General features: G+C 38.4%; 1 protein-coding gene across 5 annotated transcripts in view; it reads left to right on the top strand.

The window, feature by feature from the left end:
* The window catches only part of ssbp2a (single stranded DNA binding protein 2a), a 56,951-nt gene that overhangs the window by 25,664 nt on the left and 7,454 nt on the right, over positions 1-23,833 (top strand). For 3 of the 5 annotated variants that reach the window (XM_028034686.1, XM_028034685.1, XM_028034687.1), the window contains exons 2-5: positions 112-184; positions 2,919-2,980; positions 3,160-3,244; positions 23,124-23,213. In XM_028034686.1, coding sequence (XP_027890487.1) covers positions 112-184; positions 2,919-2,980; positions 3,160-3,244; positions 23,124-23,213 — 310 coding nt within the window. The remainder of the gene's footprint in view (positions 1-111; positions 185-2,918; positions 2,981-3,159; positions 3,245-23,123; positions 23,214-23,833) is intronic. The other 2 variants (XM_028034689.1, XM_028034688.1) reach the window with 1 other exon arrangement.

Here is a 23,833-nt window from a genome sequence, read left to right as displayed (position 1 = left end):
ACCATATATTTTCCAAATGCAAAAGAACAAATTATTTTGCCTCCATGTAAAAGCTTTTACACTCATCATAAACAACCTGAGGCTCATCCTCTCTCCTTTCTCTTTTCACAGATTGGCTCTTTACGTGTATGAGTACCTGCTGCATGTAGGAGCACAGAAGTCAGCACAGACCTTTCTCTCAGAGGTAAGTCACAAAAATGCTTTTCGTGTTTGTGTCTGTCAGGCAGCGGGCCACAGACTTTATGTTTCTAGGGTTGTCTCTTTTGATATGTCCAGTTAACGTTACAGTGAAGTGAATCGGCTCAGCTTTGGGCTTGTGCCAGCAGGTTGGTGCAGCAAAGAGGCTTTTTAACGCCGCATTTAGTTTGTCTTGTACAGGAGCATGAGAGGAGTTTTTGATGCCTAAAACTGATGTTTAGGGTGCAGCTTTACCCCCCTTCACTCTGCCTTTCACAATGTTCATGGCTCTTCTTTCTGCTCTGAGATGCAATCTCATTTTCAGTTTAATTCTGCTGGGTTAAGAGGGGACGAGGTGAAACTGAGGCCACTTGATCATTCTGCTCTGGGAGTAAATAATTGCAAATTACAATTCAGAAGACAGCAGCTAGAGGCTTGTTGTACATCAGCCAGAGGGACAAGAGCAACTGAGAGAAGAGGGTGGAAAAGGTTACCTCATCAGCTGGCACTGACTCTCATCACTCTGAGTTCATGTGTGTGAGTGCGCGTGGGGGTCTGTGTGCGTGGGGGTGTGTGTGTGTGCTCACACTGACACTTTTTCCTCTCTGCCATATCAATTGTCCACAGTTTTGCAAAAGCAGAAGATGCAAAGGATAGGTGGTGTTACATTCAAGCGTGGGAACACATTAGCTATTGATGCATAAAGTATAAACACGGCTGCTGATGTACAGTTCACATGCCAACTAGTGCAAACGAACTGGGTAAGCATTTAGCTAAAATGCAGCCCTTTTTGGAGTAGTAGGATTTACTGCTTACGGCACTGTCCATGCTAATGCTGATATTTTTTAAACAAATATTTTCTGTTGCATTTTACAAATCTCTCCAATTTTTGATGACTGAAATGGATGCTAAAAAAATGCCTTCCAAAGTACACACTTAAAAATACTGTGAATATACAGAGAATAATAGAAAAATGATCAAAATGAGGCTCACTGCATAAATGTTTTCTGTGCTAGTTGGTATGTTGACATTAAAAGTTGCGATTTGGATAAATGTCAACCAAAAGGTTAAGATCATTACCATAAAAATGGTATTTTTATGACTACAAACAGAAACAAAGATGTGACCATATGTATCAAACCAATTGATTTTTAGTGTTGTACATTGTCATTATATAGTTTATTGAATTGGAATCCCTAAACCTCATATAATTTAACTTGGGAATCACTCCAAAATCTGTGAAGTGCATTGCAAAAGGAAAATGCGTGGCTCAAATTACCTGGTGTATTCTTCTCTTTTGTTATCTTTTGTAGTGTGTGTCCTCGAAGATACCTGGATGATATTTGCGAATTAGGCCCTCATGCCCACACTTAACATGTGATATTGCAACCAAATAGAGCAGCAATATGAAAAAAAATCAGCTAATGCTTTTAAATTTAACCGGCAGCTCAGGTATATTATACTGTAAGCTTAAGCCTTAAGAGGGTAAGACAGTTTAATTTAGGTAAACAGAAAACCGTAACTGTGCAATGCCTATCCACATCTGCCAGTAATCACGCTGAGGGAATCTCACTGTAGCATGTTGAAGGTAAATGAAAGAACCTCCAAGGATTTCAGACCACAAAAAAACAGGATATGTGGGCACGCACCGTTCTTTCTCTTAAACGTTCTCCAAATGACCGCAGTGTGAAAGAGAGTGTCCTAACATGAACTGCCTGTAATCTTATTTGGACTGAGCTGAAGCTCTTACAATTATATATTTTGTGCTATTTACTCAGCTGTAAAATAAAAAAAGAACTACTTTTTTCCAAGTATTAAGGAAAATTTCCTGCTGGTATCTCGAGCCGACAGATGAACTTACCGAAACTGCTTGCTGGATCTGAAAGAATGTGGAATAAACAAATGGAGGCAGTTCCTGACCCTCCCTGAGAAAGACTTCAAAGCATGCCATTCTATCATCTGATCGAGAACTGAGGTCAGGACAGTCTGATTGAAACTGTGGTGATTCAGTTTTTCCTGTTACTTTAGTGCTTAGTCATGCTGCTGGTGGAGCAGGTGGTACAATAGTCTTATTATTTGGCACTCATAAAACATTTCTAGGAAGGAAAAGTCTGAGAGACACCCTCAGACAAAATAAGTGACGGGTCTTATCGGAGTCATCTGCCACTGATAGTTGCATGGATTTGTATTCTTTAGATCCAGAACTGTGGTCTTTGTGTGTCAACATGAATTATCTTCAGGATGGAGATCATTTCTGAAGTAAATAACATCCAACTACATATTTAAGCTAGGATAGAAATAGGCCATGCGTTTGGGAAAGCCTAAACATTGAAATGATCTGAAAGCGAAATTAAAGGTGGCGTGGAGCCGCCTGATTTGTGTGTGGGGGTGTTCAGAGATTTGAGTGGATTCCTCAGGCTGGTACATGTCTCTGACCTTATGCTCTGTACACACTCTGACTCAAGAGACACACACGCCTGCTCACCCCCACACACACACTCATTTGTGCACGCACGCGTTCAAATATGTGTCGATAACCTCGAGGGCACACATAGACCCACTTCTCCTCTCTTGAATCCAAGAGATTCATAACATAATTACCTAATGGCACATCTTATAGATATTTCCTTGCACCCTTTTCAATCCTTTAGAGCATGTCACTCAGATGTCAGACATGTTTTATACACAGGATGTCTCTGAAGTACCTCTCTCTCTCTCTCTCTTTCTTTGTGTCTGTCAAGATCCGATGGGAGAAGAACATCACGTTAGGAGAACCTCCAGGGTTCCTCCATTCATGGTGGTGGTAAGTTTGTCTTTAGAACGAAGGTTTCAAGGTTAGGTTTCAAGCAAATGTGTTAACGTTCTCTATTTCCTTTCTGACATTAAAGACCAAATTTCTTTTTTCTTTCCTTGTGTTTTTTTTTTTGTCCTTCTCTCTTGATATTTATTTTTTGACTCTGCATCACTTCCTGTGTGCTGCAGTGTTTTCTGGGACCTTTACTGTGCAGCTCCAGAGAGGAGAGACACGTGTGAACACTCCAGTGAAGCCAAGGCCTTCCATGACTACGTGAGTCTGCACTGATGTTTCTGACTTCAGGTTATTGTCAAAGATTAAGTTACTAAAACACAAAATGATGCTCACATGCATGTAAAAAAAAAAAAAAGAAGAAATATTGGATTATACAAATAATCATGCTCTGTGCTCTCTAACTCGAATACAGAGCTCTGGATGTTTGAGGGAGGAATTGTGAATCTTTTATGTTTTAGACGGGATGCAGGGGTTCTCTCTCTTCTTCTTTTTATGTTGTTCTTCTTTCTGCAGCCTTACGTCTGACTCATCAGATTTGTCTACAGAGGTTTTATTGAGATATATTGTTGGAAGTGCAAAGTTCAGGGGTTTCTGCCTACCCCAGCAGGATCTTCTCGCTCTTTGTTCCTCATTCCCTCTTTCTTTCTTTGCAGCTTGCAGTTGTCTGCTTCTGGCAGAGGCTCTCTTGTCTTTTATCTGCTTCCAGTGAGGTGTGTGCACTTTGCGTATGGGTGTGCATGCAGGTGAAGCTGCTGATGCTGGTGATGATGATCAGGGTGATGAATAGGCACTCCTTGAATGAGGCAGCGATGTGATGATGTCATTCTGGCTCTGGGAATTAAAGTTGGAGGGCAGCATAACCTCAGCCCTGTGAAACAAACATCCTGGGGAGGAAAAAGCAAAGGAGCACTGGTATAGTTAACAAGAATAGGGAGACAACCAACAAAAACAACTGATTCAATCTGATAATACTAGAAATGTTTTAACTTTCCGATTAGAGTCAGCCTAATTTAAAAACATATCACCGAGGATATATCAGTGCATCTTCAAATCAATAGAAAAGGCCATCAGAAGTGTCTTATTCTTACATTTACTACCAGGATGTAACAGGGAAATTACAATTAGAACAGTTGCAATTAGAGCAAAGTCACATTCAATGAACTGTTTCAGTGCTGCTGAGTGTCGCACATCCTAGTCAGATTGCCTTGGCTCGTATCCGTCCCTCACTTAAACCAGGAGTGGACACCTATTGTGGAAGTTGAGAGGAAAGCAGAAGCAAACATTGGTTCAGATTTTGTGTCTCCCTGTCAGTTTATCAACATCAAAACAAATAGAGATGTCTAGCAGACATTTGCTTTAGTAAATATTTTCAAATTGCTAATTAAAGAGCAAAATCCTAATTAATTATTGGGAGATGTTAAAGCTCACATGAATTGCCCTTTTGTTCCTTTCTAATTTACAACTGGTGAAAGTATCACACCGTCATCGGTTTCATTTATCCCACTTTTAACCATCTATTGCTTCTGTGATTGGCTTTCTGAGTTTCTCTTAGAGAGGAGTTTCATTTGGATTTGTATCTTGTCTCTGTTTACTTCTTGGAAATTGGTTAATGGAGATGCTGTTCCCACAGCTGGGTTTGAGCCTTCTGGGACATTAGTCTAATGTTAAAAGAGAAGAAAAAGAAAAGTCAGATGAAAGAAAAAAAAGCAGAAGAAATGTTATTGATTTCTGTCCTGGGACAAGGCTCTGCAGACATCAGAAAGGCCATTTACAGTTCGGTTAAGTGCTTTGTAAATTGTGTACTCAATACTAAATGAGCAATTTCCATTTGCTCTGGCCACTGTAGTCATAAAAACAAGTTATTTTTAAATTCCTGCCCCGGAAATGGCCTTATTAGAGACAAAAGTCAAAACCTAACTCTACGGAATGAGACACAAAGCTATGCTCATTTTTAGACTCTTAATGCCTGTGTTGTTATTTTGAACATGTAGTTCCAAAAGCATTTCACCTTTAAAACAACAAACCTTCATGTATTTACTTGGGGTTTTATGTGGAAGACTAACACCACAAAGTAGAGCGTAATTGTAAACTGAATTAAAATTATTCAGATTAGGTTGAGGGCATCTCTGCACATCAATTTGTCACAGATTCGCAGGTGGATTTAGGCCTGGACTTTGACAGGGCCTTTTATTAACCAGTCTGTGTTTTTAAGACTTTGTCCCTCTGCAGGGTTAATGTTTGTCATGGTCTCAAGTTTTCTGTAGCCTCTAAGGATTACTTTGTGTTTAGCTTCATCTTCCCTTCTGCTTTAAACTGACGAGAGCATGTTCCTGTGCTGTGGCCACTATGTGGCTTTTTATAAACTTTCAGCTGGACTCTTTCTGACTTTCTTTCACTAATGGCTTTCTTGTTGACACTCCTCTGAGGGCCAAAGTCCAGATTCTTGAAGTGCACAACTAATAGTTGACCTAACAGTTTCCCTATCAGACTGATGGATCCCTTCAGCTCCTCAACAGTTACTGTTGATGGTTTTCGGCAGAGAAATTTTCCTGTCCTAAGATTGATGGCCATATTTTGGCTATTTGCAAGTGCCACAGTCTTTCCATTTTCATTTGGTGGAATGCAAAGTGCTTGTGAGGTATTTAAAAATACAGATGCAGGTTTTATGACCCAATTCTCCGTAAATCGTCTTCAAAACTTTCCTCCATCTTAGTTATTCTATTTATCTCACTAATGTTCTCTAACAAATATCTGAGGCCTAAGCAGCAGCTGCTTTATACTTAGTTCAAATTACAAGCACCATCAAACGTGTTACCTTTGAAGGTAATTAATTGGACTTGATTTTATTTATGAGCATTATAATATAAATAAATCATATGCAAATCACACTTTCCAGAATTTGGTAGCAGCAAAGTTTACTATATTACAGAATGAGGAAATGATCAGAAATTATAAAGAGTTTGCAAGACCTTGTACTCTACCTGAAAGACACGCCTGGATGGATTACCATTAGTGATAACTTTATGTGTGATCTAAGCCTTTCAGTTTGTTTCTGTCTTTGTACAACTTTTAGCAGAACTCCTGATTCATTTGCGTTAGATAATTTCTTTCTTGATTTGAAAATGTATTGCTGTGTGTATTTATGTGCTTGACTGAGGAGCTTGGAGTAAATTTCCACCAGTACACAATTCTCACAGTCGACATTAATTCTTAAGATCCAGGTGCAAAAAGTGTCGGTGGGGAAAATGACTGTTAACGGGTTCCACAGAGAAACAGTTCTTCCATCTGATTTCATCAGATTATCAGTATCTGGCAGCCGTACTGGTCGGGCATTGCGGCCTCAAGATAAAAATGTTCAGTAACTGAAGCAAGTCGGAGGTTGGAAAAAGTGATTGTTGTGAGTGAAAAGTACTTGTGGAGATCTTTTGCCACGTCACTTGGCATCAAGCTGTGGAGTATTTTTGGTTTTTTCTTGGAGTGTAAACATGAGATAAGTTCCTAGAAAAGTCTGGAAAGGAAAATGTAAGCTACTTCAGTTGACTTCAACCACTTAATTGTAAGAGCTGATAAATAAATGAATACTCAACAAGAGAGATGTACAAATTCATTTTTCAGTTACAATAATTTTTACATAAATAAGTAAAAAACCTGTTATTCAGCAATGGCCACTTAAAGCCTGATCAATGCATCTCTAGAGTTTTGGAAAGTTCTTTACTTGTAAAACAGCAACAGTGAAAGTCCGACTTTGGCGTCCTGCACAAGGTTAAACTGTTGAAGCTGAACAACGAGAGAGGTAGATGAAGCTGAGAAGAAGCAGACATGAAGTGTGCTGCAGACTGACAGCAGAGTTATAAGGAGGCGTATTATACCCGGGGTGGAGGGACCTGGTGTCATTGTGTGGTATCACTGTGGGAGATGGCAGACACATCACAGTCGGAGGAGAAGGATAGATCAAGAACGATTGCTGAGAGCATCAGTCTTTGATGAAAACAATGTTTTTCATGCTCATACATCCTAAATTCATACTCTTCTTCTCACACATGGAAATTGTTTTTCATATTTACATAACAACCGAGAGGTAAAAGGAGGGAATATGCTCCAACCCCTGCAGGATGAGTTCACATTGCTAATGGGAGGCTAGAGGAGCAAATTGTGGTATAGACTCTCAATTTTACAAAATTAAAAACTGTGGGATTTTGCTTTTTTTTGGTTGTAATGTATGATTAAACAATGCTTAAAGAGTTGCAAATCTTGTTCTGGAAAGCAGCATTATCCTAAAGAAATCTCTTTTTGGGAATAATGCTATTTGTTCAGGGGGGAACTGAATAAAACTAACACTAGAAATTTGCAGAATGAAAGAGAAAACTAGATTTTGACCATTTCCTTTTCCTATCTGCAAACATTTGCAGAAACGAGGAGAGTGGACAGAGACCCAGAAACAGTAACTCTGTTGGCTGCATATGTTGTGGGAAGCAAGCTGATTCCAACTAGCAGGGAACCAATGGGGTTTGGGGAGAGACCCCCGCGCTCTTGTTTCCACGGAAACTGCACCCCCAGCTCTCTCTCTCTGTTTCTCTCTTTCTCTCTCTCTCGTCTTCTCTGTCCACATCTCTCTGTCTGTCTCCCTCTCTCGCTCCCATGTTCCTCCTTGGCTGTGTGGAGGAGGAGGAGGGAGATGTGGAGGTGACTCACTGTAACATCATTGCCATGGCAATGAAGAGGGAGCCAAGTGCGATGGGAGACAGGGGAGCAAAAAAAAGAATGGGTATTTCCACAAGTTTACCAAGATAGAAAGGGTCATCATGATGTTTAGATCATTTTTCTTACAAAATCATTATACGTTAGATCTGAATCCACTCTAGTGTCTCTTTACAATAAAATTAAAAGTCATTATAATCACTTGCTCTGTTTCCATCCATCTTTGCTCTGCTCCATTCTCTCTCTTTTACATCAGCGTTTTTTTTTGTTGTTGCACCCTTTACTCCCTCTGCCCTCTGCTTCACATTTGCCTGAATGTCTGTTGCTGTGCTTTCTTTCTTTTCTTTTTTTTTCTTCTTTTTTTCTTGTTAGCCTGTCGCACGCAACCCTCCAGTCTCAGAGGAGTGTGTTTTCCACTGGTGGATTACGCTGAGTCATGTCAAATGCGTGTTTAAACATGCCAAGATGGAGTGTTTGTGTGATGCTGTTCTGTGCATGCTTTGCTGCTCTGCAGTGGGCTGGGGCAAAGATGAACCCATGCTGCAGAGTGGAGAGGTTAAATAAGGACAGGAAAGAAAGGAAGGTGTGAGAGTAAGACGGAGCTTTAGGATGGAGCAGTTATTATTGGTTTGTCTGCAGCAATACTGATTGTTTCCAAAATTAAGAACAGGTGCAATTAGAAGCTTTTCATTTGAACTAATAATCATACTACAGCTTGATTAAAGCAGCAGCGTCTAAAGAGGGCATTTCTTTGAAATGAGGGTCTTTAAAGGTGATATCCAATGTTATTATTCACCTCAAGGGATGAGAGCATTAAAATATTTTGTGTGTGTAAAATGTCGATGGGCTTGAAACCAGTGTTTGGGAAAGCCTTTTTTTCCATCTCAACATGAACATTCTTTGGATCTCAAAAATAGTAATTCCTACAATATATGGAAAGCGAGGTAGAGGAAGAAGAATTACTTTATTCATCCCAGCAGGGACATTATTTCGCAGTTACAGCAAGAATTTTTTATACACACATGACGGGAGCTGCGTCTGCAGGCAGCCAGCTGAGCCGGCGCCATTTTTGAAGGTGGACATGCGGCAAAGGTTGTTGGGACCGGGAGTCGAACCCACAACATCCGCGGGTCTAAGGCCTCCAAATGGGGGGCGTGCTAACCCCCTGCGCCACCACAGCACGCCCCACCATCTGTTATATATATATAACAGCTAGGTCAAAGTTTGACGGTGTTTCCAGCAGTGAGGAGATTATCTGCTGGCTATCCTAAAAGTCACTAGAAGATTATAAATTATGTCATCACTAAATTTTTCACATACAAACACTCTCTCTTTCTCTTTCACTGGAGAGGGGCCACAGTATCATCCACTACGTCTGTTTGAAGAATAAGCTCATTATGAGATTTTACATTTGAGACAACAAAGACTCCAACAACACCACAGAAAGTGTTTCAAGTCGTCACTAGTGGCTGTTTATGTTTAAAATTATAAAATGGATCTGAGGACGCACTGATTAATTGTGAGAAATGGTTAAGGAGGCGACTTCATCACTGTGAAAAGTTCAGAGCGGAAAGTTGCAGAAGCTCTAATGTTTCAGAAAAGGACGTTGACAATCTGTGCTAATATGTCCAGCTAGCATTGTATGTAGTTGTTTTTTAAGCACGCCACAATATGTACATCATTTTCCACTGCCTCTTCTATGTGAAGCTATGTGACTGCTCAGTACAATCTTCTGAACATTATTGTAAGTTTATTCTAATATCAGTTAAAGAGACCATAGAGACCATATATATATATATATATATATATATATATATATATATCAAGCTCTCCCCAATAACACCAGTTCAATAGTCTTCCTTTGTCATGGAGTATTTATTGCAATAAGCATTCAACACAGGATTTTGTGTTATAGTTATTTCAACCAAAAAAAGTTAAAAAGAACAATTTTAGAAAGAGAAAAAATTATTAGAGCAAATTTGCAAACTTTCCTAGCCGATTCTAATCGATCTGACTACTAAAATAAGAGGTTGTGTCAAGCCTTTTTTTTCAGATTACAAATCATGCATGCATTTCAGAAGTTAAAACCTTTCTAAGAAATTATTACACTGTCTCACAATAAGTCAGTAAAATTACAACAAATGGCACACAGCTTAATATCCCTATAGGGGTCCATGTGAGCTACACGGCTCATATTTGTGCGTCATACACATATAGCCACCCCTGCTGTGTCCCAACAATGGTATTAATAGTATGTTCATCATCAAGGCCTGTCAAAGCTCCCTGTGATACTCTGAATTACTGCTTCTATAAGACACTTCCTTGTTGTATTGTTTGTCAGGAAGACCTCCGACTCTGGTGTCAAGTGTCAAAATTAGATTCTGTGGCCAAAAATATGCTACATGTTGCACAGGTGTGGATATTGCTGTGTTTTTTAAACCAAATATTTCAGTAATTTTCCACTTTGTTTTCTCTACAATCATGTCTGGCCTGTCTAAAGAAGCAGTTAAATATGTGAAAGATCTGAAGCACCTTCAAAGGTTGTTTCTGCTGGCAAGCCAGGTGAATTATCATGACTTTGAGCTGTTGAAATTGTGGCTGAACGTTACCAGGAAAGCAGAAGAGTAAAAGGAGAATGCTGACTCGATCAGTCTGGCACGTTATCTCTTTGACCCCAACTAACCTCTGTGGCTTTTTCACTGTTGTCGACATCCATATTCTTATCTACTGTTTTGTCCTGTGCCTGGCCTTCCAGCACTAGAGAAACCTTTAAACATGGCAGGTTTTTTTTTTCACTTAGTGTCCCTCTAGAAACATCATGAACTTTGCACTTTCAGAATTAGCAGCTTGGTATTTTAAAATAAATTAAATAATGGTGATAAACCAGACACCATCTGTAGATTTCAGAGTCAGTGTTCTGCCTTTGCTATGATCTGCTAGATAGAAAAGACCTTGATAGTCCCTCTTGTTCATCTCCAGCTGTGACATTTAAATCTCCTTGTGTTGTATTTCCTCTGTGTTCACTCCATCTCGCTTATCTCTTCAGTTGTTGTGGAACTACGTGAGATAGTAGCAGGAGTAGTGACTCCCCAGACACAAAGTGACTATCATTTTCAGCTTTGTATGAGTATCTGACAGTGCATCAACCTGTGGCTCCCCTCATGCTGCTCCTTGCAGCCTCGGGGATGTTTACATGGGTCGATAATGATGTTAGTAATGAGGGAAACAGGGCCAATGTTCCCCCTCTTTCCTTGCCATCCCACTGTGTAGCTCATATCACCGTACCTGCAGTCACCCAGTGAGACCAAGTAGATTAGCGTTCTGCTTCCATTTTACCAGGTAATCAGCTGTAATGTTACACAGGAGAGTGTCAAATGTGGCAGGGAATGATGTTGAACAGGGTAATGTTTGCCAGAGGTGATGAGGACTGCAAGGATTTGATTGGATAAAGATTAATTTTGAAATGCATAAAAGGTAAGGCTGGATTTTTTAAAACCTCTACACACAAACTTAGTTTCCCTACACCCTAATTATGCGCTATTATATAGATATAAGGATGCAAAAACCGTTAGTTGAATATTTAGGAATGTTTTCTTGCATGTGTGTTTTATTTGTCTCTTGTCAGCTGTAAGAAAGTAATTATTTAGATAGTTCAGTCCTATTTTATGTATTTAAGTTAACATTAATGTAATATTTTAGAACTAATTACAGTGATCTATATATTATAAGGCCAGTCTGTATTTTGTTATAGTAATAAAAAATATGATATAAAACTAGCTAACATAGAAACCTCAAGTTCACATCGTATGTTAACCAATAAAGTAAATAAGCCGTGGTAGCTAAGTAAGTATCTTTAATCTTTGCAAAAGTCTGACATTTTTAAGTTTCAGCCCTCCTTTGAAGTTGTTTCTCAAACATATTTAGAGCTTGTATGGTTGAGTCATATACATTTTGATGTTGTTAAAGCTTTGTTAAAGTTTTTATTTACTTTTTCCTTTTTTGATTAATCTCAGCAAGCATGTGGAGAACTTAATACAGAAAAGGCAGCAGAAAGCAGCTGGAAAATTTCGAAAATTTATATATTTTTTTTCACATAACATCCTCTTCCTCTTCCTTACTCTGAGATTGTTTTACAAAAGTTACAGGAGTCTCTGTCATTAAAAAACACACTTAAGAGGTGTTAAAGAAGCATTTACATGGAAGACTGTGGTTGCATCCTGGTAAATGCAATCAGTTGTACCTTGAATGTATTTAAAATGTATAATTTTTGTTACAGTATCCTAAAGTTTGCAGCAAATTAATGACTAAAACGAATGCTAATTCTAGTCTACGTTTTTGCATACCTTGTGATCTTTGTTGTTTTGTTTTGTGCTGATAGATGATAGTTTTTGTTTGTTTGTTTCTAAATATGAATGTGGTATGATTTGGGATAAGGAGTTTTTATTAGTTTTATTTTTTTGACAATGTATTTTTTTAAATTTACATCATGATCATAACCCTGTTTTGTCATGATGTCTATTAAATCATGACAAAACGAGTTGAGGTGTGACAGTGATTCAACAGATTTTAGTGTTTTGTTTTGTAATTTAGCTGCTTTTGTACAGTACGGCTGAACAGTGAAGTCATGGCATAATTATATATAAATTGCCCTTTTTTGTTCATGTAGCAACTTTTTTTCCTGGTGTACAATATGGCATGTGTTGTTTAAGAAAGGGAGCAGTGAATATCAGAGAGTCCCATGTTTGTTTTTTAATTTGAGCCTTTAGTTTTGTAATCATTGATTCTGGATGTGTGTTAATGTGTTAAGTCCAGGGCCTTGGCCAGGACTTCCTACCTGGAAGAGTAGATGTAAGCGCTCAGTGGAGCATTTTTGGCTATTTTTTGGATCAAATGTTTGGCAAAACATTGTTTTTAAGTCTTGTTTTCTTTTAATATGCACATTTCAATTAGTGCTCATCTTGATACCACATATATGCTCATGTGAGTGAGACCGTATACTATGCAGAATAACAGCAACTCCCCTTTCCATTCCTACCTCCCTCATTCAGGAAGTGGACTAATGGCATTTGAGAGGATGGAGGGAGAGGGAAAAAGCGTGAGGGAGGAGAGATGGAGTTCCTTCCTGCGTGGTTTGTCATTTAAACATCCTGATGTACTCCATGTGGCCCACAGACTTAACACTAACCACTCTACACCATTTTAAGCTGTCTTAAGCAACTTCATTCACACAACACAACAAACTCAGACGCATGCCAGAGTTTGATTTTTGTTTATTTGGAATTGGCTTTAATCAGCATCCAGTCCCACTTCAAATGACGTTGCTCTCGTGGGTGTTTACTGACTCTAGTTCTGATTGGAGCTGCGGAAACCCAACACCCTGGAGGAACCACGCCGATCCACTGGGAGTGCAGAATAGGCTCTAAAGGCACATGTACTAGTTGTAGTGTGTAGCATTGATAACTTATGTTAAACTATATGAATGAACGTTGTAACAAAGGGTAAACTACAAAAACTATAATAATGTATCAAGGTTTGTCTAGCTTATCTTACATTTAAGCTAAAAATGATTACATGCTAACTAAAAATCCTGGATGTCAAATTATTTTGACCGTTTTCATAAATCATTGGGGAAATCTTTTCCAGCTCCTTCTATTGACACTCTGGCTGAGCCACTCCAAAATATTAATATTTCAGGAAGTCAAAAGAAATCTGCCAGGGGTATGAATAATTTTGGGCTTAGGTATATAGTGTTTCTCAGCCGAGACAGGGTGTGTAGAAGAGATGTTACGATGCTTCAGCTCAAATAATCTGATGATTGCAGCTACAATGTTTTCTGTGACAGCAGCGCATTTCTACAAATAGCAGTAGAACCACAGGGAGCAGCCAGAGGAGCTTGATTTTATTTTTTTTTTCATGGATTATCTCTTTCATATTTGACTGTGAGGACATTGTGACAGTTTTAACAAATAGGTAAAAACTAAATTTTTATAAAATTGCATTTATCAGTTTTCAGAATTAGAATCACCAGACATACAACTTATATTAGTGGTTCTTTACTGGGTCAGAAGTGTTTGTTCATGTGCTCTAAACCACCTTCACGTCTGTTAGCGGTTTTGTCGCTCTAGAAGTGCAACAAAAACATCTGAATTAAAGTGTGTTTTTATTTTGGTACAGTCTCTGGATGTCTTGGTGGTTCTTCACTCCGGATTCAGATGCAATTGAGAAGTTTCCTAAAGAAAGCCACAGAGCCAAGATCAGAATGCTGAGCCACGAAGTAAAACGAGACAAAACTTTGCAGAAGCTTTGAAGAAGCCCCATATGTCATATTTTCGAGATTATAAGTCAGTTTGCAATATTAGCCGAATCACTCAAAAAGAAGATGAAATAATATAGCAACATTGGACTTTAGGTTGCATTTATTTAGAAATTGTAAAATGCGAGGGGGGCCTTGTCTATGCTGATGATATAATCCGGTGGCAAGTTGTATTCTGTTAGCTGCTTTTCAACCAACTTGTGAAAACTGTCAACCTTGGTTTGAAAGTCTACTGGCAGATTCTGATGCTCTGATATCTGTACTCTAAATCAAGGTGGTCCAGAACGGCCGTGCTGCGCTGGCGGTACCAACGAGACACACAGCATCATTCCTCACCTCGGGGCATCTTGCTTTCAGCTTTCCTTGTGGCTGGAAACAAAAGTGTTTTATCCTTGTTTTATGTCCGTCAGTATGATTTAACATTTAATGCATCAGTCAAATAAAAACGTGTCACGAGGAGGAAAAAAAACATATATTAGCCACACCAGCAACAGTCAAATTATGAAAAGACGTTTGAGCCATAGTCCCGAAAATACAGTAATAAAGATTACAGTGAAGAAAAACAGTTATTTGTTGCAATCAGTTTTTCCACAAAAGTGATAAAGCATAATTTAATTTGGATTGGACCTTTTTTTGTCGTTTTAGTTGTTTTGATGCTGTGGCTCTGTTGTCCGTCTCAGCGTGCGGCCATTTTCTTTGTCACCATGCACAGCTCTGACCGTGGTAACATCATGTCCTTATTAAAAAGGTAACATTGGAAATAGATTCAGAGAAATACTTTTTCATTATTATTTGATCAGCATATTTTTAGGAAACTCAAACATTAAGAATAAACAGACACGTGTCTGCCTCAAGGCTTTTTGTAAAGTGTGTTTATTTAGTGCTTTGTAAATAAACTGAATAAATCTGAATTAAAGTGTGCATTCAGAACTGATCTAAATCATTATTTTAAGTTGTAGCTGATCACAAATTAATTATGGCTCATTAGAAAAGCTAACTAATTTTTTAATCTGCTGAATGAGCACGCTCACTTTAAATGGCATTATGACAAGTCGTTAACTTGTCATCATCAAAATCATAACACTTTAATTTCTAGAGTTGAAATGTGCAGGATCAAGCTTACTTTAGCATAGTAAAGGCTGTCTGCTAAGGCTTAGGTCAGAGGAGGGAAATGTGTGTGAACTGGGATTATTCATAGAGTTGTAGTTGCTAGAACATGAATAACGTAGTGTCATAATATGTTTTTAAAATGTTTCTGAAGGATGATTTCTTCCTTCTTCTTAAACAAAGTCCATTAAACATTTAAAGAACCCACAAAATGTTGTGTAAGTTTAAGATAAACATTAATTTTCCCTTTAAAAAAATACACTTCTTATAGGGGTTATCAGAAAAACATACCTTTAAGTAATATAATCAGCTTTTCTAATAGAACAAATATCTATGCTAATATTCTAAGAAAAAACTAACACAAAACCTGCTACAGCAGAAAGAGGAAGCTTTATGAATGACACTGAACAGTAATAGAAAGTATGCATGCATCTTACAGGTTTTCCTGAAATACATTTCAATGCATATTCTTGATATTCAAAGTCAAGACATTTGTGGTGTCAAAAATGTATAATATGATTTTCTTTTGAATATCTGAAATGCAATCTTAGCAAATCTCCTTTTTTGCAGTTTTACATGAAAAGCTCTGCTTTCACAAAATGGAGCGTGATCATCAACCGGTCGACCCCAGTCCAAGTCGAGCCCACAAACTCATTCTTATTGCCCTGCAAAGTATAAATTTACACACCGTCTAATTTTAGGAACTCAGAGCTTGACAGCCGTGGTTTTTCCATCTCAAACACTAAATCCACAATTCAGGTGAGTTCAGGAAATCAATAGGACTGGTTAAGTTTTTGCTTAAATGAAACCTTCTTTTCACTATTGCGTTTAGATTTCCCTCTTGACTTTTCAAGTTCAAATTTAGACTGATTTTAAGTAAAATAGAAAAATAGAAATAGACATCACTTGAGCTCAAAAATGCTCGCTGCCTAATCTTTGCTTAGTTAAGGAGTTTTAGATTTATGAGTTATTCGGGGGGGAAACCTGCAATACTTTGTCACAACATGTTATGCTTGTGTAATAAGCCTGATACTGGCATCAATCATTCGAGCGGTGTGATTAGCCACTGCTAATATCCCAGTTGTCTAATAAGTTCCTTTGCACACCCAATACGTTCTACCCTGTAATTTAACCAAAGTCTGCTTTTTGTTTCTGCTAAGCTGAAACCTATGAAGCTTGCATATTTTTTTCATTTAGGATGTCTTCTGATGAATTACTATTTCTTCCTTACAATTATTAAGTAATAAAGTCACAAAGCGTCTCGGTCAAAAAAAGGGAAAAGTAAAAACTAGTAAAACAGCATGGCAGCTGCCATTTATTAAAGGCAGCCTGTTTCAGGCATCATCAGCAGAAATATGGCTAATCCCAGCCTGGCCCTCATGCTGTCTCAGGGCTTTGCACAAATTTTGTTGATGGGCCCTGCAGCAAACCTTTGCTTGTAACAAGCCAATTTAACTGGAAGACTGTTAGCTCACTGTTGCTTCCTTGGATTTATATGTATAGGTTTCATGATTAACTGTATTTTTGAGATACAATTAGATTTGTCAGTTTTCAAGTTTTTATCTTTTCTACTTTTAATTTCTGTAGCTGAACAACATGTGGTGGATAGATATCTAAAAAGATTCACTGCACACAATGTAGGCCAGAGCAGGTGTGACGTTGTTGACTCCTTATTTAAAGAACAAAAATCAAATAGACAGACTTCGGCCAGACAAAAGCACGTAATACTGCACGACCTCGCATGTTTCTATTTATGTGCTCATAATGTGAAGTCATTGGTTACAGTAAGGGGCCAATATATGAGCACAAAAGTGAGATCGGCCTGGTTTGTGTTCTCGTGAGAGACGGCGGAGTGGAGAAAACAGACAGCGACCGATGCAGGTTGAGACGACGAGGGAAGATAGACACAGACAGTCTTTTAAGATTCCGCCCACGCTTCGTTCTCAGTCTCTGCAGTATTGAATGAAAATGACTCCCCACCATCACACACACGCATATATACAGATGCATTAAGCATACACATTAAAGAGGACAGTATGTGGTCACGTATAGGGGTGGAAGAATTTGTAAGTTATCTCTTTCGGTATTACTGTGCCTGTGATGTAATGGGGTTAGTGTACCATGAGTTCAGTATAAAGAAAGCCTAATGAAGTTGTAAAGTGACTAGCTGAAGTAGAGTAACATTCAATGAATAGAGTTGAAATGTAGTTTTGTTTCAGAATTGAAAGTGGATGTTTGAACATGTTCCTTCCATAATGGCAGAAATGCTCCATAAAAGAAGCTAATGAGCTTGTAGAGTTATTTGTGATTACAGCATTGGATCATTTATGTTTTATGTCTTCAGCAGAATCTTATTCCCCAAGTAATTTATTTGGATTTCATCACGCGATTCATTGTTTTCTGAGAAACTACTCATAACCCCTGAGCTGTTTCACATTTTGTCACAATACAACCAAAAAGTTCAGCAAAGTTGAATGAAAAAGATTTATGGATTTCTACATTTATTACAAATTTATAGAATCTTCATAAGCTTGAGATATTTTACAAATGAAAACTACTTGATGCACAAAGCTGGTGGAGACATGCCCCAAAAGATCTGCAGCTGTAATTGCAGTTCAAGGCGGTTCTACAGTGTTGAAGTAACAAGGCCTAAAAACAAATGCACTGACACACTTTTCAAAGTTGTACTTGCATTTTTATTTCCCTTCCTCTTCATAACTGCATCCTACTTTGTGTCTGTCACATCACATCCCAGTAGGACACAATGTGGAGACCGTGGTTTTCGGGTTGCCACACATGGCTCCATGGTGTAGCAGCCTCACCATATGCTGCGGCTAAAGTCCTCGACGCAGCTGTTTCTGCTTGGAATCCCAACCCTTTGCCATTTACTGCATGTCTTCTTCTTCTCTCTCTGCCCCATTCCTGTCCATCTACTAAGCAATAAAATACCACTAGTACTACAAACCTTAGAAAAAGATTGTGATAGCAATGTTACTAAATGAAAAAATACCATGAAGGGTTTGCATCCTTTTGTAAGACAAATAACTGCACAGTGTTCAAACATTCCTAGACTTTTTTTTTTCAAAGACAGTGTTTACCAAAAATATTTAACTGGGTCTTAAGTTATCTGTCTGGGAAAATAGAATACTGTCTTCCCTGGTTTAAAAATCCTTGATCACCTGATTTTTGTTATTTTATTTATTTATTTTTACATCATTAATACACTAATCTCATTTGACTGTTTTCTGAACTATCACTGCAGATCCATTCGTGTGGCTGTTGTATTCACTAGGATCTGTCTTGTTGCGTGTATGCGATACTTGCCTCGGGGATGGTATTTTGAATAATTTATGAAACAAACATTTTTTACGAGAAGATGCAGGTGTTTATCTGAGAACAGACTGGTGCCTCTGCAATGCTTCAGATTCTATTGCAAACAGCTTTTGATGAGGAAAACTGATTGCATGGATTATTGTGTACAACGTTGCACAAAATTGCAGATCAGCTCGTTGTCAGAAGTGTTGCACTTCAGTCAAGTCGTTGTTCTCTCTGGGGGATGGCTCAGGGAGAGAAAATCTGCAAGGAGTGAGCGAAGCTTCAAATGCACAAAGAGTATAGAGTTAAAACTGTAAAAAAAAAAAAAAAAAAAAAGACATATTTGGTCAGATAACTTGGAGGAGGGTTGAAACAACTTGCTTCATTAAATCTAATGAAGTGTAAAAAAACAAATATAAGTTAGTTTTCATTTAACAGCTTAGAATTTATTTTGTGAACAATCAGGGTTTGTAATGGCTGTTATAATGTGTGCACAAATTGAAAGTGCAGTGAACTTGATCAGCTCAAGAGTGATAAAAAGAAAAATCTGCAGTTTACATTCACCCAGAGATTTACCTAAAGACTCTTTACCCAGTTCCACCGTCTTATAGTGATGATCTGTTCAGCTGCCACACATTTTTCTCTGCCGCTGTTCTTCTCACTTTGCACTTTTTTCTTCAGATGGCAAACTTTCATGCAAGAGAGGTGCAAATGATGGACTCATTAACAGTGTTTAACAATCTGTGGGCCATTTGTGTTGACGGAGGTTAAGTGTTATAATAAGCTGAGCTTGGCTGGGAATTGGTATTTACACAGAGCTGGCAAACAAGAGCTTAACAAATCAAATACTGACATTGTTTTAAAATGAAAAACTAAAGCTGTTCAAATGTGGCTAGGTTTAATTAAATTCCTGTGATCTGAGTAAAGCTACGTTTTTGGGAGAGAACATTCTACATTTTCTTTTCTTAGATTTCCAAAGCCCCCCAAAAAACTCTAGTTTACAGTAGTCAAGGAATCATTTCTTACCTTCTCTTATTTTAACCAAATGCAAAACAATTTCCTACATATTTCAAAGATACAAAACCTTAAAATACTCTAAAATAACAAAGATAGTAAAAACTTTTTTTGACTTCTCTAACAGTTGCCTGTTATTGAAGCCTGCTTTTCAGAAAAATCCTTAAAACAGCCATCCTGTCAGAAACTTTAGGCATTTGAAATGTAAACCCTCAGAGGTTCATGGGTGAAAGTGTCTACATTGGCATCCCAGCTGCATAAAACTCAGAGTGCATCAGAGCTGGAGTTGCTATTTACTGTGGTTAGTTTAAAATAAATCATCAATCTCTGAGTCCTGATAGCATCTTCACTGACATTCAAAATGGGTAAAAAGAAATCTGTCCATACTGAGTTTTATTTTTAACCACAGTTCTAGATTAAATTGTTCTTGTGATTACACAAGAATTTTCTATATGTTCTTATGTTTTACCTGCTCGTATATATTGCACTGCTAAGGGATAGAAAACATTTTTTTTTTTTTTTTGCGTCTGAAGTAATGAATGTCTTCCTTTCTTCTCCTCCTGGTGCTGAACGATGTCTGCACCTTGTTTATACAGCAGCAATCACAGCCAGGTCACACTCAACGCTGCCTGGAAAAAAACTGCAAGGTTTGCAAAGATAATTGGCAAAACACAAAACTGATGTTAAAAAAAATATTGTGTGACTTATTTGCAAATGTTACATCTGGATGATTTTTTTAATGTGAGCATAGATCAGTGTCTGCAGCATTCAGCCTTTGGGAGATGTAGATACAGCTATATTCAAAAAATTTGGAATATAGGTCCTAACGAGACTTGTTTGTAAGGTTTAAAACACCTTTTGAAAATGACATTATTTAAGCAGGTATTAAAGATCAATTTTATTAACGCATTTCTGTATTAAATAAGTCTTTTTATTGGTCTGATGGAATTTTCTAATCGTAAATGCTGTGTTTACAGTCACTGAAAGTGAAAGATCATCATAATTAACAGAAATAAAGACATCAAAACATCACACTTTATGTAATCAATCTATAAATTTCACTCAGTGAACTGACTTTCTACCAGGTTAATAGTTTTTGCTGCATTTTATTACTGTATTTTCAAAAATGTGCGAATTGCTTTTATGTGATTATGTGACAGTAGGGAGAATTTCCACATCAGTACAAGTTGGTGGACTGTTTGCTCACAGTAATTCTAAAAAGTAATTTTCAGAATTACTTACAACATAGTTTTATGTTGTGATCATTTATTGGTACTTCTGAGGTTTGACGTCATTATTTATTTTTATTTTTAGCTACTTTTACACTATATGAACAAATGAGTGGGCTTTAGAAGCCTTAGTAGGTCAATACTAATCCATTTTTCTTCAAAACTCTCATTACATGCTGAAGTGAGTCAAATGTTTATGCTCTAAGAGAATAAGTATGTTACTAATATTCTCCATTACATCAGTGAGGATGCAAATTAGCCTGCAGTGCTCGAACATTTATTAGCACACCTGGTAGAGAAGCATAATGACCATAAAATAAATTTATATTCTGTTGCTGTTGGAGAATCTTGCAGTAAAAATGTATTAAAAAAAACAAATATATATATATATATCCAACTTTTAATTTGAGTACATTTAGTAAGTGGGACGAACATCTCATGCAACTGAATATTTGTTTTTAATAAAATCATTTGTGGCACTGCCACTGCTATCTAAACTATCAATACTTTGAACAATAGGACACCAATTAGCCCCTCCTTTTACATTCTTTTTGTATGTTTTTAGTATACAGAGAAAGGGATCTTCCTCTTTTAACAAAATGTAGTTCATCCAGAGCCTTATGTCCTCACTTGGCTTTGACTCACTACACAAAATTACTGATTATACTTCTTCAATGCAAGATCATTTTTACCTTCTCACACATCTTCACTATCAGTTTCCAGTTTGTGTGACAGGCAATGATTTTACCAATGGGATCTCAAAGTTCCATCATATGAGTTGTACATGTTTGTTTCCATGGAAACCAGTGGACTCCCACAATTTATCCATGCCATCAGAACAAACCTTTAATTTATTTCTGCTTGAATTTATGATTCCTTCTTTACTTTAGAAGATCGAATGTTTCGCTGGTCTGGGGGAGCCAACATGCCCTGTCTTCTTGTTGTTGCAGCTATTTACATTTTGTTAGTTGCTGTATTCAGAAAATGCTGCTTTGTCAGCAGTTCAGGTAGATGTTTGTTTTTTTTTCCTCTTCTCCTTCAAGTTTTCTGATCCTGCACACAGTTTCTTCCACATGCACACATACGCTTGTAATCTCCTTTTTGTCCTCCTTTCCCTGCCTCTTCCTCTGAGCGTGACGGCAAACTCAGCAGACCTCCAGGCTGCTGGGGAGCCAATGCATGCTGGGTAATCCACAGTGCATGGGAATAGAGTGTGAGAACAAGAAGAGGGTGACTTACAAAAAGCATGATGTGCATGATGTTAAACACTAGACCGAAACACAGACACACACAAGCTCAAAAACAAACCAAATCCAGCCAGTCATCGCTGAACCAATGTAAGTACACAGTAGCCATCTGTGTCCATCTGCACACTCGTCCGCTGGGACAAACCCGGGCTATGTTTGCAGCAGAACATGAAATCCAAAAGCTGCTGCCGATCCCGCTCCCTGCTGCCCGACATTAATGACGGAGAGATGTGAAGGAGGCAGAGGGAGCAGCGAGGGTGGCGGGGTGGAGCAGTGCAGGATACAGGAGTGTCGTCAGTCTGCTTTTATCTCGGCTCTGATTAAACCTTGTTCCTGTCTGACCTAAAAAGTCAGCTGGAGGAAACTTCAGCTGACTGAACTCACCGGAGTTCTTTTTATCCATCCATCACAGCGAGACAGAAGATCAGAAACACAGAACTCACAGCAGATACAAAGGACATGTACACAGACTCCATAGGTTTTCATCTAGACACAGTTGTGAATTTTGCCTGCAACTTTGCCTAGACGTCTGGATGTTTCCTGCCCTGAACTCCTGAATAGGACAGGCGAGAGGCCAGGACTTGGTGGTAGCACGGGGTTAGTAGCACAATACCACAGGAAGCAGTCGGGAGGCTCTGCTGAAATGATCCAGCGCCACCCGTCTGGGACAAGCACAACAACACAAAAAAAAATTACAATGTACAAAAATAAACCTGCGCCTGCATCGCTGGGCACCGGTAGAAACAGGAAACACCCCATTAAGGGAGAGACAGCTGAAAAGCTACAGAAGACACCCACTTTGCAAATTTCATTTGATATTTGTTGCCTTTCATTTCGAAATACTTGCTGGGATGTCCAAACAATTAACTGAGAAAATCTTAGCTCTTGAGATGAATAAGTATTATTAGGCTTAAGAGTCTTTTGAGAGAAGGGCCTTGAACATCATTTTAAAGACTTGGCACAGATTTTCTGTTGGAGTTGGGGCTGAACTTTGACTAGATCATTCTATGACTTGAATATTATTTGATATAAACCATTCCACTGTAGGGTTGGGGTTTGTATGTTTATGTCTGTTTAGGATCATGGCACTGCTGAAAGATTACCTTTCACCCCAATCCAAGTGTGCATACTTTTGCAATGTACTGCAGTTTTTAAGCCGTATGTGGCCAAAAAGGTTCCTTAAGACTCTGTTTTTGTGTGTTTGACCTGTTTAGAGCGCTGCTGCAGCTCCCAGCCCTGTCCTAGGGAACCTTCCCCCAGGAGAGAGCATGCCAGTGGGGCCGGTTCCTCCAGGATTTTTTCAGGTGTGCAGTGCACACATTTACACACACACCCCGGCCTGTTTTGTTTTACTTTTTAGTAAACATGTGGCATTTGGGATTCCTAGGTCTTTAGAATAAATTGTTAGCCAATTTTCTTTTATTATTTTTGTCTGTCTTACAAAATTACTTCAAGCAAAACATAAGAGTTATCATTTTTACATATTTTTTGGCAGTGCTTTGCTCATGCTGGCCCCTACAGGATGCCGCCCTGGGCTGTTGCCCATGTCGCCCGTATTAGAAACCGCCACTGATCCTAGAGTGATGAGGCAACAACTCATTATTTGTTTCAGTGTATACATGCATTAAGTACATTTTTTTCAGAATGATACTCGCAAAGGAGGAAATACCTCAACAGCAAACAAGGCATTTCAGACAGTGCAGAACAACTGCTCTGAAAGAAAACGTCTCCCAATGGTGCAGTTTGTGGGATTTGTAGTTTTCTAAATCTTTCGCGGCACTAAACACAAAGGGCTTTTATAGTCTCAGTTTCTGTATGTGTAAGCTAACCTACATGATGTAAAGAAAAATGGTCTGAAAGTGGAAATAAAGTCGAGGTAGTAAGTACTTGCAGCAGTGCTTCATGTCAGCTCTGGATGACTCTA

This window comes from Xiphophorus couchianus, chromosome 12 (assembly GCF_001444195.1).
Source record: "Xiphophorus couchianus chromosome 12, X_couchianus-1.0, whole genome shotgun sequence".
Classification (NCBI taxonomy): Eukaryota; Metazoa; Chordata; class Actinopteri; order Cyprinodontiformes; family Poeciliidae; genus Xiphophorus; species Xiphophorus couchianus.
Note: the sequence above shows the minus strand (reverse complement) of the source record. Positions and strands in the feature narration are given on the sequence as shown.